At 39.5% G+C, this 15,212-nt stretch overlaps 1 protein-coding gene across 1 annotated transcript in view; it reads right to left on the bottom strand.

Annotated features, from left to right (window-relative positions):
• Window positions 1–646: 646 nt before the first annotated feature.
• The window catches only part of TNFSF15 (TNF superfamily member 15), a 30,688-nt gene continuing 16,122 nt past the window's right edge, over window positions 647–15,212 (bottom strand). The window contains exons 2-4 of the mRNA XM_043980167.1: window positions 11,352–11,394; window positions 9,167–9,214; window positions 647–1,101 (exon numbers count right to left, since the gene is read on the bottom strand). Coding sequence (XP_043836102.1) covers window positions 647–1,101; window positions 9,167–9,214; window positions 11,352–11,394 — 546 coding nt within the window. The remainder of the gene's footprint in view (window positions 1,102–9,166; window positions 9,215–11,351; window positions 11,395–15,212) is intronic.

A 15,212-nucleotide genomic window follows, 5' to 3' on the forward strand; every position in this document is an offset into this window, starting at 1 on the left:
CAAATGAGATCCTATTTGTATAGTGCCTGGCACATAGTAGGTGCTATAAAAGTACTTATTTCCTTCCCTCAGGGACTATTCAAGTAGTAATCCTTCTGATTTTCTATTAGTATATTGGGTAACTTTGAGTGGGCCATTTTCCTTCTTTGGACCTGTTTCCCCACCTAAAACATCAAGGGGTTGAATTAGACAATTTATAGAATAGCTCCTTCTAGCTCTGATTTTCTATATTCTAACATTTTGTTATCTAAGGCCCCTTCCAGCCCTGACATTCTGCACATTAAGTTTCCTTCTGTCTTCCAAGGTTTCTTCGATTGCTTACATTCTGTTTTAAGGTTACTTCTAGGTTAGACATTCTATACCCTACAGTCTCTTCAGCTTCTGAGGTTCTGTGCTCTATGATACTTTCTCTTGCTATCTTGCTTAGAATTCTCATCTTCTAGGCACATTACAAAGTATTTTTCCTAGCTCAGAACTTCCCACCTAAACTACAGACATAGTGGAATTTCTCTCCCCTTCTCCCCTCCGACCCTACCTCACTTCATGAAATTTTCTGTGTTTAAGTACATACAAATGATTAAAATTAGGGATTGGAAATAATAAATGAAAACAGAGTATCCTTCCACAGTGACAGGGTCCTTTGCCCTTATAACAGGAAAGCCCCAAAGAATGTTTTGTCTTCCTTGGTATAATCCACAAGAGAGATGTCACTGACATTCACCATCAGTTTATCCCCCTCTTGCATAGGAAAAACAGCCCCCAGGTAAATTGGAGTAAACCAGGTTCTGCCTATTTCACAGATTGACTTGGTTCCTGTTAAAAGCTGTGTTGGCTCTGGGTATCTATCAGTGACTCTGGTGATGACCTGGCTTATGTAGTCGGGCTTGGTGGACCGATTCTTCTGGTTGATTTTACCACACTCCGGTGTGCTGCCCCGGAAAGTGACTTGGGAATAAACAAAGTAGTCTCCTGACTCTGGGATCACCAGGAACTTGTTGGTGTAGTTCATTTGGTTTTTGATGAAAGCAGAGCCAAGTTTATGTTCCCACTGGAGAGCCGGCCAGGAATCTTTCATGGGAGTGATAGACTTCTGTCGAATAGCTAGAGAAAAACACAAAAAAGGTAACTTTGCTCACATGGGATCAACAAACCCCTGTAAAAGAAATGACAGGTCATTAAGGACAAAACCTTCTTTTCAATAAAACTTTACTCTTTTTTTTCATTTTTAGTGATATCTTTTGGTTTTATACCACCTTCATTTTCAAATACATCCCTTCCCATTCCACATCTTGGGACTCATCCCTTGAAACAAAGATGAAAAAAGAAAGATGAAGAAAGCTGTCAAACTCAACCACCGCATCCACCATGTCTCAAAGTATTTGCAATATTCCACACCCCAAGTCCCCCAAAACTACAAAGAAGGGAGGGAAGTAGATGTCACCTCTTCTGTAGTGCCAGTTTTGGTTGTTATAATTCAGCTTTTGGAAAACTGCCCTCATTATTATCACCATCCTCATCAGACATGCTAGGTGGTACAGTGGATAGAGCTTTGAGCCTAAAGGCAGGAAAATCTGAGTTCAAATACAGACTCAAATACTTACTAGCTGTGTGACCTGCCTTGGGCACGTTACTTAACTTTTATTTCCCTCAGATTCCTGAAAGGTAAGATGGGAATAATAAAAGCAACTACCTCCCAGGGTTGTTGTATGGATCAAGTGAGATCATATTTGTAAAGCACTTTGCATAAACAGTTATCACTTCCACATTGCAACCTTCCCCATTGTGGTTTCAATATATTGGAGGTCAATATAAGAAAATAAATGGGAAGTTTTTTTGGAGTTTTGCAGAAGCCACAGACAACATATGAAGGCCAATAGTTGACATAGAAAAAGATTTAGAAAAATACATAAAATATATGTATAGTATTGCATAATATCAACCCAATTTTATAATAAGGTACTGTAAATACCTATAAAAGAAAAAGAAAAAATTCAGACTACTCTGGTATGAAGGGAGGGCCAAAAATTTTATGTGGATTTCCCAGATAATGGTGGTACAATACCCCAACCCCTGTGATAAGAAAGGGATAACTGCAGTAGACACTTAATAACTTCTTATTTTCTTCTTTCATCATCAATAGGAAGAGTATATTGAAAGCAATGAACACTTAGGCAGTGTCATTCTTTTTTTTTCTGGGGCAATGAGGGTTAAGTGACTTGCCCAGGGTCACACAGCTAGTGTCAAGTGTCTGAGGCCAGATTTGAACTTAGGTCCTCCTGAATCCAGGGCTGGTGCTTTATCTACTGCACCACTTAGCTGCCCTCGGCAATGTCATTCTTAATGTATGCCTTTTGAACTATAAAATAGACTACAACTGATTTTTAAAATATCCTAATAAAAGCTCATACAATATTAATAAAACATAGGGCTTATTACTGTAAGGCAGCTCAACTATGAAATAATGAATAATTCTAAAACAAAAGGAAGAAGAATATGGATAGGGATTCTCAGAGCACATGATTAACTGGTCCAAAATCTAGAGAAATACTTTTGGAAATGGACAGACAGAAATATTGCTTATTTCATCAAGCAATAGTAAATGCTGATAACTGATACACAGCATTGGATTTGTTGAATGTAATCAGAAGTACTTACCTATGGAGATGATAAAAAAGTTAAAATCTGGGTGTCATCAAAAACCCTTCCCTAGGTGACATGCCTATGAACTCAGTCAAATATATGTTAACCAAGAAGAGTGAAATAACTGACTGAGATATGAGGATATGTTTTTGAAAACAGTATTGCTTATGATGGTAATTTAGGAACATATTTTCACCAGCAGATAATACAGAAAAATTATCCTCAAGGAGCTTGGAATTGGTGATCAATATAGAATATACAAGGGAACAGAAGAAACTGCAACACTTCCTTGCAGGCTGCAAAAATTTAGCACCAACTAAATAATTAGGTGCTAAATGTAATATAAATAATAAAAGAATGCCATTAAGATGCAACCCAGGGGTTCAAATTATATACCAGAAATTTTCTTTCAAGATCCAGCTTGATGACAGATCCCCATGCTACAAATATGAACGTCAAAATATCATTGAGAATTCAATCAATAAACTTACTGGAATTAGGGCATCATTATTGGTGGAGCTATTGCCCACAATCACCTAGATATATCAGTTCATTAAAAATGATTTCCTTAGATACCATCATATAAATACTTGCAATCTTGAAGCTACATAGAATGAAATCTTTGAAAATATAGGGATCCAATAGAAAGAATCAAAATGATGAGGGAAAAGGATGAGATGCCTATCATCCCTTCCTCCCATCTGCTACTGGAATTGCATTAAGGATGCTTTCAGTGAGCCTACCTTCTCATACTTTGATTTCATTGCAAAAGCAGCCATTTTTCCTACTTCTGCAAAAGCCTATAGAATATTTCATAAATCAGTCCTAGGACTTTTTCCACCTGAGATCCATTTAATAAGATGGGAACAAGATAATAATAATATTGAGGACAACAATAACACATTTATATAGTACTTTTTATCAACTAACCTCCTCTGTTGCTCCCATTGTGTCTACCTAATTAGAAGAACTAGGGCAGGTTTAAACCCTGGGTTGGTGGCACAATGGATGGAGTGCTGGTTCTGAAGTCGGGAGGACCTGAGTTCAAACCCAGTCTCAGACATTTACTAGCTGTGTGACCCTGGGCAAGTCACTTAACCGCTTGTCTCAGCCTCTCATTTATGAAATGATCTGGAGAACGAAATGGTAAACCACTTGAGTATGTTTGCCAAGAAAACTCTAGATGGGGTCACAAAGAGTCAGAAATGGCTCAATAAACAATTAAAAATCCAAAAATGACAAATTTGGTTGTATTCTTGGCTTGCTTACTGGGCATGGTGACTAGGGAATTTTTTTTGGTAATCTCATAGACCTTATCTACTGGTCTGATGGAAAGATATTCTGGTGTGGGACATTTTCTGGTGATGTCCATGAAATCAACTAGTGAAGACCTAATGGAGTGGGCCAGAAATTGGAATGCAGCTGCGGGGAAGTGATAAAGTAGCATCATTTTTACTTGGCAGTAGCTTCCAGATACAACTAGAGAACTTTGTTGGGGAGAGGACATAGATTAGTAGCTTCCTCCAGGGGAGTGACCAGGAGTTAAGCCCAGGTAGCACTGAATGGGCATTCCCAGCCACTGATTCTTCTGAAATCTCTGGTGCTGAACAGTAATCTAATGAAAATAATTTATCATCTTTCAAGCCCACTGTTCTCAATTCACTAAGTATTAATTAGGAGTCTAGGAGCTCGTTGTCTCAAACATATTGGACAATCCAGGAACACCTTATCTACAAAACATTGTGGAGAGAGAAGGGAACTCATGAGCTTGTTTATTTTCCAGGTAATTAAAGTTTATCTACAACTTTTTTAAGTGCCAAAACTTGTTTAAAGGTGACTTTAGACATATGGAGAAGAGTAGCAGGTGGGGAACAAAGAATGAGAGGATGTGCAGTATGATGGATAGAGTGCTAGGCAGTGCTGTCAATAGAGTTCCAGGCTGAAGACCTAAGTTCAAAATCAACCTCAGATACCCTTGGACAAGTCACTTAACTGTATTTGCCTTAGTGTCCTTGACTGAAAAATGTAGATGATAATAGCACCTACCTCAGGGTTGTTGTGAGGATCAAATGAACTAATAATCATAAAGCACTTAGCACAGTGCCTGCCACGTGTTATATATATATTAATTATTAATTATCATGATAATTACTATTCCAGAAGAGTTGGCTTTGAATCACTCCTCAAATACCTACTAGCTGTATGACTACAAGCAAGTTATTTAACTCTTTATGTCTTAGTTTTTTAAGTCTGTAAAATGAGAGAGCTAGACTAGACAGTCTCTGAGGTCCTTTCTAGATCTAAGTCTATGAAAACAGTCAATCAATTAGCATTTATTGAGTGCCTACTATGTGCCAGCCACTATATTAAGCATGGGAGAAGAAAGGCAACCTTCCCACTTACCGACCTCCCCAGCCCCATATGAATCTTCCCCACAATGGTCCTACAAGGAGGTGCTACAAGCAGTACCTCCATTTTATGGATGAGGTAAATACCTGTCTGTATTAAATGGCTTACTTCTGATTACACAGCTAGTAAATGTCAGAGCTGGGATGGAAGCCTGGGTCTCCTCCATCTAAGTGCCATACTCTTCCCATGACATCAGTCTGCCTTTTAGTAAATGGAAATCAGCTGTACATCCATAAGAGAGGGGCCGGACTGATAGAGAGGACTTGGAAAGAGCATTAGAAGAATTGGTTGAAGGAAATGGGAATATTCAGCCTTGAGGGCACATGAAGACTTTCTTTAGAGACTAGTAGGGCCATTGTGTGGAAGAAGAAGAGCAAGGAACAAAGGGTAGTAGTTGTAAAGAGGAAGACTTCAGCTCCATTTTTTCCTAAAAATTAGAGCTGTTGGGGAGCAGCTAGATGGTGCAGTGGATAAAGCACCAGCCCTAGATTGAGGAGGACCTGAGTTCAAATATGGCCTCAGACACTTGACACTTACTGGCTGTGTGACCCTGGGCGAGTCACTTAACCCTCATTGCCCCACCCCCCAAAATAGATAGTTAAATAAATGAATGAATGAATAAGCAAATAAATAGATAAATAGAAAAACAGAAAAATAAACGAATGAATGAATAGATTGAAATTACAGCTGTCCAAAAAGGGGATGGGCTACATCAGGGTTTGTTTTCCCTCATTGTAGCTCTACTAACAGAAGCCACATGACCAGAACCACAGACTCACATAACCTCAGAGATAGAGGGCATCTCTTCTACAGGGAATGTGGAGGAATCCCCTTTATGACATCTGGCCTTTGATGCCCAGGAAAAGCAGAAATGTTTTCACTTCCCATAAGTATGTTTCAGTTTTGTAAAAGGCAACCCAGGCTTAGTTGGCAGCTTCATGTACTGACATCTGGAATGAATCTTCCCTAAAATGACTGACTGATTATCCTTCATACAAGAAATTTGAGAGAGCTCTTATTTCATTTGTTTGCTACCTTTCCTTCTGCAGATGCAACCTATCATTTGGTCTTTAGCCAACACACATGCATGCACACACAGAGAGAAACACACAGGTTCATACACAGTATGAGAGATCTTCCTTTATCTCCCAAATAAGTGATCTGTGGATATCCTGCTTCCAACAAAAAGAAGGAATGCATTCTTTTTAGTTACTGTAGGAACCTCATCTTTCTTTGTCCTTGATATTTTGCATCTGCCTCTTGGTTGCTTAGTAAAGTTAATGTTTATAAAGTAATCAGAAATCATTGAAGGAAGGTCAAAGTGCTGAATAAAAATAACTAGCTTCTCGAGATTGCCTTTGATTTGGTTAATGTTTAATGGTGTCTAAGCTACTCCATTTAAATCATTCCTATAGACAGGTGGCAAAGACCATGTATATTCAAATGTGTCTGATTGTGACTCTGAAGGAGTGTTCCCTTTGATAAGGCATTCAGGCAGGATCATTTTTTAAAAAAAGGCCATGGAGAGGCCTTTGGGATATTTTAGTTACAAAATATTCTATAAAAATTAGTTATTTCAGTCTTGAAAAATAAAATTATCCTCAATGAACAAAATTAATTGAGAGGCAATGTGGTGTAGTGGATAAAGATCCTACCTCAGACTCAGAAAAGTCTGAATTCAACTTTGGCCTTTTATCCATACCAGCTCTGTGATTTTCAGCAAGGTACTTAACCTCCGGCAACTCTATCAGAGGCAGCTAGGTGGGACAATGGATAAAGTGCCAGGAATGGAGTCAGGAAGACCTAAGTTCAAATTCAGCTTCCCATACTTCATAGATGTGTGACTCTGGGCAAGTCACTTAACTCTATTTGCTTCCATTTCCTCATCTATAAAACAAACTGGAGAAGGACATGGCAAACTACTCCAGCATCTTTGCCAAGAAAACCCCAGATGGGATCACAGAATCAGACATAATTGAAACAACTCAAGAACAGTCCTTGAAGACAAAGCAAAAAAAAAAAAAAAAGAAATTAATTGGTGAGGAAGTAGATGTTATTGAATGTGCTTTTGCATGTCTAGCTTGGATACAAAACCTTCTCTCGTGTGTTTCTGAGGCAAGTTATTCCTGTTATTTGTGCTCTGTGTCTCAGGAGCTATGTGGGTAGTATGTGGGAAAATAGCTAATTGGTGTAGAAGTAAAGAATTTCCCACTGGTCAATGATGCCTCATTGTGGTGTGGAAGCTGTTGAAGTCTACACTCCTGGTAGATCCTTCCTTCTAAGCAAATCACTTAATCTCTGTTTGCTTCAATTTTCTCAACTGTAAAGTGAGAATAATAACAACACCTACCTTTTAAGGTTATGGGGAGAATTAGATGAGATAATCATTGCAAAGCACTTAGCACACTAGGGGCAGCTAGGTGGTATAGTGGGTAGAGTGCTGGCCTTAGAGTCAGAAGGACCTGTGTTCAAATCTCCTCAAACACTTACTAGCTATGTGACCCTGGGCAAGTCACTTAACCCCAATTGTCTTAAACATCCAGGGCCATCTCCAGTCATCCTGATGTTGATTTTGCCACTGGACCCAGATGGCTCTGGAGGAGAGTGTGAGGTTGGTTGGTGACCTTGCACAGCCCTCCCTCGCTTCATTCCAATTCAGTGCAAGTCATGACATCATCTCTGGATGTCATGGTCCTCTTCAAGAACAAAAGGCAGACAACAATAACAACAACAACAACTTAGCACAGTGCTTGGTGTGTAGTAAGCCCTATATAAACTCTAGCTATGTGATATGTTAGCACTATATGAATGTTAGTTATTATAATTATTATTATATTGAAATAAATAGCACTAAGTTGGTTGTATCCTCATGTCTTAGAAAGAATGAAGGCTCTTAGGGAGATACCCTTCTAAGCCCAGGACAAAATTTGGAGTCCCAAATTGGATGATGCAGTGATAGACAGGGACTGTGTCTATACCAATAATCCTGATTTTTTGTCTGAGAATCAGCTGGTTTTGTAATGTGTGTGTGTGTGTGTGTGTGTGTGTGTGTGTGTGTGTAGCAAGGTGATTTTTGATTTTCCTCCCAGTTCACTAGATGTCTTTATCTACTGTGCACAGAGCCTCGTGCTAGGTACTGAGGAGGAGAAGTAGTGGTGCTAGCCTTTCTGGAATTGTACTTAGTAAAACCAAGGCTATCATTTTACCTTTTTCCTGTACTTTCTTAGAATTGGACAGAAAAACCATAACCTTCAGTCCCTCAGGAATTCCTTCTGCTCTTCTGCATTTGGTAAAAAAATACTAATTTTCTAAAAAACCATGAGAGTTGAAATGTCAAGGGGTTTTTCATGCAACACTTTGGTCCTGTTCACTCACAAGAAAGAAGAACAGGAAATCCCAGATTTGAAAGAGGTTTTTCTTTCTTTCTTTCTTTTTTTTTTTCCTGAAGAGATGTGATTCCCAGTTTGAAACCAAGTACTTTGTATACTAGAACTTTGGAAAATCCTTAACAATGAAATATTGGGGTCATGTGAGGGCAGACGATTTTTTCACCCTAATTTATACCATGTGTGAGGCAGCTTGGTAAAGTGTCATGAGAAGAGCTTTGAAGGCAGCAAACAAGGCTTCCTGTTCTGCCCCTGCCACATGCAGAGGGTTCCTCTGGGGTTCTTTTGCAAAACTGAAACATTGGTGGGAAGTTACAACCTTTTGGCATGCCTTGGCCATAAAAGACCAGATGTTGTGGAGAAGAATTCCCCTCTGAACCCTGTGGAGGGGATGGGTTAGACTAAATATCCTCTTAGCTCCCTTCCCTCCCATTCGTGCTGGTTTGACCCTGGGCAAATCGTGCAACCTCAATGCCCCAGGTAACTCTATGAGACTGTAAGTTGCAAATTTCCAATTATAGAGGCTAGATCCTCACTGAGCAACCCTTTTCACTGATGAGATATCATAGTCCTAAAACCTGACTTCTGCCCCCAAAGCTTCAAAGGAAATCCTGTCATCCCAATCACAGGGACTGTTCAATGCATAGTACCTCAAACTTTCCTCTCTCTGACCATGTACCTCAGTTGATTATTTCCTAGGGAAGGAATTATTGCCAATGAAGAAACGTTACCTGTCAGGTGTGCTCTTGGCTTATCCATATTAGACCTGGGGGACACATCTGCAACAGAAGAGAAAACATGATTTATCTCTGTCCTGGTTTGCTCTATGCTAACAGTGGTAGTTTTTAGCTCTGCCAGGAAGTGTGATGAGAGAAGTGCATTGCATTTTGGAAGGGAGTATTGGGCAGGATTTAATCAAATTCTTTTTCATTATGACTGGGTACAGCAGCTATGTGGTACTGTGGAAAGAGCATGGGGCCTAGACTCATCTTCCTGAGTTCAAATCTGACCTCAGACACCTACTAGCTGTGTGACCCTGGACAAGTTACTTTAACATCTTGGCCTCAGTTTCCTCCTCTGCCAAATGATCTGCAGAAGGAAATGGCAAACCACTCCAGTATCTTTGCCAAGAAAACCACAAATGGGGTCATGAAGAGTCAGGCACAACTGAAAAAAGACTGAACAACATGGTTGGGTGACCTAGGAGTGGTATGCTTGAGGCAATGCTGAAGAATTTCAGTGGTCTATACTTGGCCGATCCTCAGAGGAGTTAATTGTTTTCCTTTGTTATTATTCCTATGCTCCCTTTAATTCTAGGTATTGTGGCATGGATGGTCTAGTCCAGTCCTTTACCTTTTCTAAAAATAAAAATAATGAAAAATAACAAAAACTATTTTGATAACATAATATCAATCTCATTGGTTTCCTCTGTAATTCTATGTATTTTATTTTATGCATTTAAAAGCCCTATTCTGAAGATGGGTTCCTGGGTTTCACCATAATGCCAAGGAGTCCATGACTTTACAAAGGTGAAGCACCCTTGGCTCAGTAGAAACAAGGCCACCATGTGCTCCTTTTACTTTTGGTGACCTCTTGTCTGATTGCTTTAAGAGGCGACTTAACTCATAAACCTCCACCCCTTTCTTCCCACAGGGCCTTCAGGTAAAGCTTAGACATCATAGGTACCTTGGAGATCATTTAGCCTTTTGGTTCTCAAATTTTACACTCTTAAAAATTATTGAGGAACCACCCTCCCCCAAGAACTTTTTTTTATGTGAGTTCCATCTATTAGTATTTACTATGTTGGAAATTAAAATGTCTTAGTATTCTTATGAAAATAGTTTTGACCTTGTGGAGATCTTGAAAGGGTCTCAGAGACCACACTTTATCTTCTTTTTTGGTGAGGCAGTTGGGGTTAAGTGACTTGCTCGGGGTCACACAGCTAGTAAGTGTTAAGTGTCTGAGGTCGCATTTGAACTCAGGTCCTCCTGAATCCAGGGCTGGTGCTCTATCCACTGCTCCACCTAGCTGCCCCTTTATCTCTTTTTTTTTTTTTTTTTGAGGCAACTGGGGTTAAGTGACTTGCCCAGGGTCACACAGCTAGTAAGTGTTAAGTGTCTGAGCTGAGGTCAGATTTGAACTCAGGTCCTCTGGATTCCAGGGCCCGTTCTCTATCCACTGCACCACCTAGCTGCCCCTGAGACCACACTTTAAAAACCACTTATCTAGTTAATAGAGTCATAGATTTAAATCTGGAAGGGACCTTAGAGACCATCTAGCACAACCCTCTAGTATTATAGATGAAGAGCCTAAGGTCCAGAGAGAGGTTAAGTGATTTGCCTAAGGTCAAATAGGTAGTAAGTAGCAGGGCTTTAACTTGAATCCAGGACCTGTGACTCCTAAAGTCCATGGCTTTTTGTATCACCTTGCTTCCTAGACCAAATTGCCTTATAGATAAACAGAATGAGGTTCAGAAAGCCTTATGGACTTGCCTGTGGTGACAATGAATGGCAGAATTGGGAGTCAGACTTAGGTCTTCTGACACCTACTCCGATGCTCTTTCCACTATATTAGGCTTCCTTTTTTATTTTTTTGCAAAGGCCTACCTCTCACTTCCTTGCCTCAGCCTTCCATATCCAGCAGTGCCCTGGCTATGCCTGCCCTGGGAATAGAGCAGGGCATTTATTTGGTGCAGACCTAGGGTTAACTTGAAACAAAGGCACTTTGAGCAAGAAGTCCACCAGAATCCACTCAACAAGCAAACATTTTCATTGGTCTTAATACCCGAGATAGGAATTTGATAGCTAAGGTTTTTTTTTTCCTCTGTGTATGCCCCATATTTGAGCAAGTGCCTTGGAGCCACTACTCTCATTTTTTTAAGCATAAGAAAAGAAAAAAGAAGATAAACAGACTTACACGCTCGTGGATATAACCGGTCAGATTCCTTTGCCTTCAGAAACTGTTGGAAAATACAGATGTGGTTAAAGCTATTCTCTGCGACAAAGAAATGCTGCCACTGTTGTGCTTGATTACAATGGGGCAAGGGCAATTACATCTAAGTGGTTGTTTCTGGTTAGCCCTGAGTGCTGAAATCTTCCTCATCTGCAAAATTGTAGATAACTCTAAACTTCCTCTTTAAATGATTTACCTGTATTTCTTAGTGCCTTAACTTTCTGACTGAAGTCACATCTGCAGGTGTCCTTAGTTGTAAGCTTGGCTTTCTTCCTCTTATTTAGATCGAGAATTCCTCTGACTCTTTAAAACACTGATCCACTACCCTTTTGGTAATGAAGCTAAATTTATTTTTATTTATAGCTGTAAGTGTATGTTGTTAGACAGTTAGGTGGCACAATAGATAGGGCATGAGGCTTGGCATCAGAAAGACTTGAGTACAAATCCTTCCTTAGACACTTATTAGCTGTGTGACCCAGAGTGAGTTTCTGTCTGCCTCAGTTTTCATCCATAAAATAGAGATAATAATAGCTTTTGCTTTTAATTTAACTTTTGGAATTCATATCTTCCTGACTGTGGGCACAGTGCTCTATCTGATCTACCACCTAGCTACCTTATCCCACCAACTTAAATTGAAGAAGAAATTAAGCAGTGCATCTTTATTTATTTATTTTTTTGGCAGGAAAATGAGGGTTAAGTGACTTGCTCGAGTTACACAGGGGGTAGTAAGTGTCAAGTGTCTGAGGTTGGATTTGAACTCAGGTACCAGGGCCAGTGCTTTATCCACTGTACCACCTAGCTGCCCCCCATCTTTACATTTGTAAAGACATGATATTCTCCATAGCTAACACACTGGTGCTTCCTTATAATAATAAGGGACAGACTCATTTAGCAGTGGCAGCAGCTTAAGTCAAGGTTTCAGAACTGACTATTGGGGCAAATCACTTGACCTCTCTTTATCTCTTTTCCCTGTCTGTTAAACAACTCCCTAAAACACTTTTATATCGTGCTTTAGGGTTGACAAAAGTGCCTTTTTCCCAGTCATTTTGTGAAGTACATAGTGCAAGTATTATTTCCATTTTATTCATGGAGAAAATGAGGCTCAGAAAAGGGAGCTGACTTGCCCTTGGTATAGTAAGAATTGGATCTAGCATTTGAACCTGGATCTCATGATTCCAAATAAGTGATAATGCCAACTGCTCCTAAATGCTATAGATATTTTATGAGAAATATGAGCTCATGTCAACTTCTTATGGGAAAAAATTATCACAAATTTAGCATTACATAATTTATCATCACCATCTGCTTTTATAATGCAACTTTTTTCCTTCTGTCCTTGATGCCAGTCTACTCATAAATTCTCCCTCACTAATGAGCTCTGTGCAGACAGGGCACACCTCTTCTTTTCCTTTCTATCTCTTCTAGTATCTTATACAATGCTCTGCACAAAACAGAATTCATAGAAGCTGGAAGGGACCTCAGAGGCCATATAGTTTAATCCATTCATTTTAATGATGAAGAAAGAGTTAAGTGGCTTCCTCATGGTCTCAGGTAATAAGTAGTAGGCACCTTAATCAATGTGTTTTTAATTTTCATCCATTGGTGAGGAGGCAGGTGCATTGTTAACTAGAACTCTCTCAGTTCCTCACAGCCTGTATACCTAATGGACTCATGTACTGGGTGAACCAGGGTCATGTCTGAGACACCCGCAGATTTCAGTCCTGCTTCTATTTGACTGTTGTTGAAGAACTGAATATGCTGGAAGGTTTCTAAGCTTGTAAACAAAGGGTTTCTTTTTGATTTTATTGATGACTTTTGTTCTTGTATCACAGTTGTTTCCAAATACATCTCATTTCCCCCCAACCCCAACCCAGAATTGAGCCCTCCCTCATCACAAAGTAAAGAGTGAGCTAAACCCATCTTTCTTTTTCCTACTTAGATTTTGCTTTGGATGTGGCACACTTTAGATGACAGGTGTTGCTGTTTTCCTTCAAACACCACTATACATTCCTCAGCTTCATTAGATAAATCAGCAATGGCCACCTAGTCCAACCTGTTTTTGAACAAGCATTCCTTCCACACCATAGCCACCAAATGATCGACAAGCCTTGCTCAAGGCTTTCCACCACTTCTGAAGTCAGCCTATCCCACTTCTGCATAGCACTACTTGCTAGGGAATTTTTCCTTACATCAAATCAAAATATGCTTCTTTGCAACTTTTTCTAATTGCTCCTACTTCTGACCTCCAGGCCTAAGCAGAGCAAGATCAATCTCTCTTCTGCGTGATGGCCCCGAATATACTTTAAGACACATATCATGCCCCTGTGCTCAAGTTTTCCCTGGAATAGACATCTCTGGTTTCTTCAATTAATGCTCATGGTGTATGATCTTGCCATACACATACCTTGCCCCTACCTTCTCCTCTACTTATCATTTCGGGAGAGATAGTCATGCAATAATGATAATGATAACAATAATAACAAACTACAACAACCAATATTTATAAAATCCTTTTAGGCTTGCAAAATGCTTTGCATAAAGAATATACATACATACACACATTATTTTACATATACATGTTTATATAGGATTTACATATATATGTAAAATCATAGAGTCATAAGGCCCCTTGTATGTCATTTTGCTTAACCTCTTGCCCTATGTATTTCCTCTGCTAAGTAGCAATCTAGTTTCTGTTTAAATATCTCCAGTGTTGGAAAATGCACTAAATAATAAGTCTGTCCATCCCATTTTTGGACAGCTCTATTTGTTCAGTGTCTAGCAGTGCTTAGATCTAAACTATAGCTTTATGCTTGGGAGTTAAAAATCTCTGGAGTTACATTTATAATTGGGTTTATCTTTGGAAATTTTTTTTGGTTGTTCCACTTATTTCCTCCAGCCTCGTGTTTGTTAATTGGATGGCTCACTGTAATAAAACTCATTCCTTCACATAGAAGTGACTGACCTGTCAGCACCTCCCACCCGCATGGCTATTTTCGCTCTTAGATCTTTCTGGGTAGAGTTAAGCACTGACAATCCCCAGTAGAAAGTGATGCTCCGGTACTCTGCTTTACCTATAGTAGCCACTATCCCAAATCGATCCTGAGGACAAAACAGATGTAGATTCAAAGATACTCATCCATTCAACATTTATTTAATATACATTAGACACCTACCACATGTGCATGGCATGTCCTATCAAGGTCTGTCTATGTGGTCCAGAAAAAGGACAAGCAAACTTCCTTGTTCCACAGAACCACATTGTGGAGCCCAGTAACTTGCAGATTCCATTCATTCTGTTTTGACCATGAAAACAAGCACTCCACATGGCTGCTCCTTTTTCCTCACCCTCACCTTATCTTCTATGTAAAACAATCCTCTCTTTCTTTGAAGCCTAGCTCAGGTGCCACTTACTCTAGGAAGCCTTTTCTGATCCCTGCCCTCCCCAACCCAAAGGAAGATATTGTCTTCACTTACAAATTTCCCTACTTTGCATCTCTCTGTGGTCCTTATCACAATCTATCCTGTATCATAGTTATGTGCTAACTGGCTACCTTTCTATTACTGTGCATGCTCTTTAAGAGGAGGCACCATGCTGGTTTTCAGCTTTGTATTCCTAACCTAGAACACAATGCCTTACACATATGACAGCCTGTGCTGAGTAAAGATTTGTTCAAATTGAGTTGTACTTCCCAGAATGAATCTGCTTTGGATAAAATAACAATGAGATGACATTCAATTCATATTCAAATTTATTAATAAATACTTCCCATAAGAACCCAAAACAAGTTCTAGAATGAATCTTATCAAGTATCAAAGAATGGG

This window comes from Dromiciops gliroides, chromosome 2, assembly GCF_019393635.1.
Source record: "Dromiciops gliroides isolate mDroGli1 chromosome 2, mDroGli1.pri, whole genome shotgun sequence".
NCBI classification, from domain to species: Eukaryota; Metazoa; Chordata; class Mammalia; order Microbiotheria; family Microbiotheriidae; genus Dromiciops; species Dromiciops gliroides.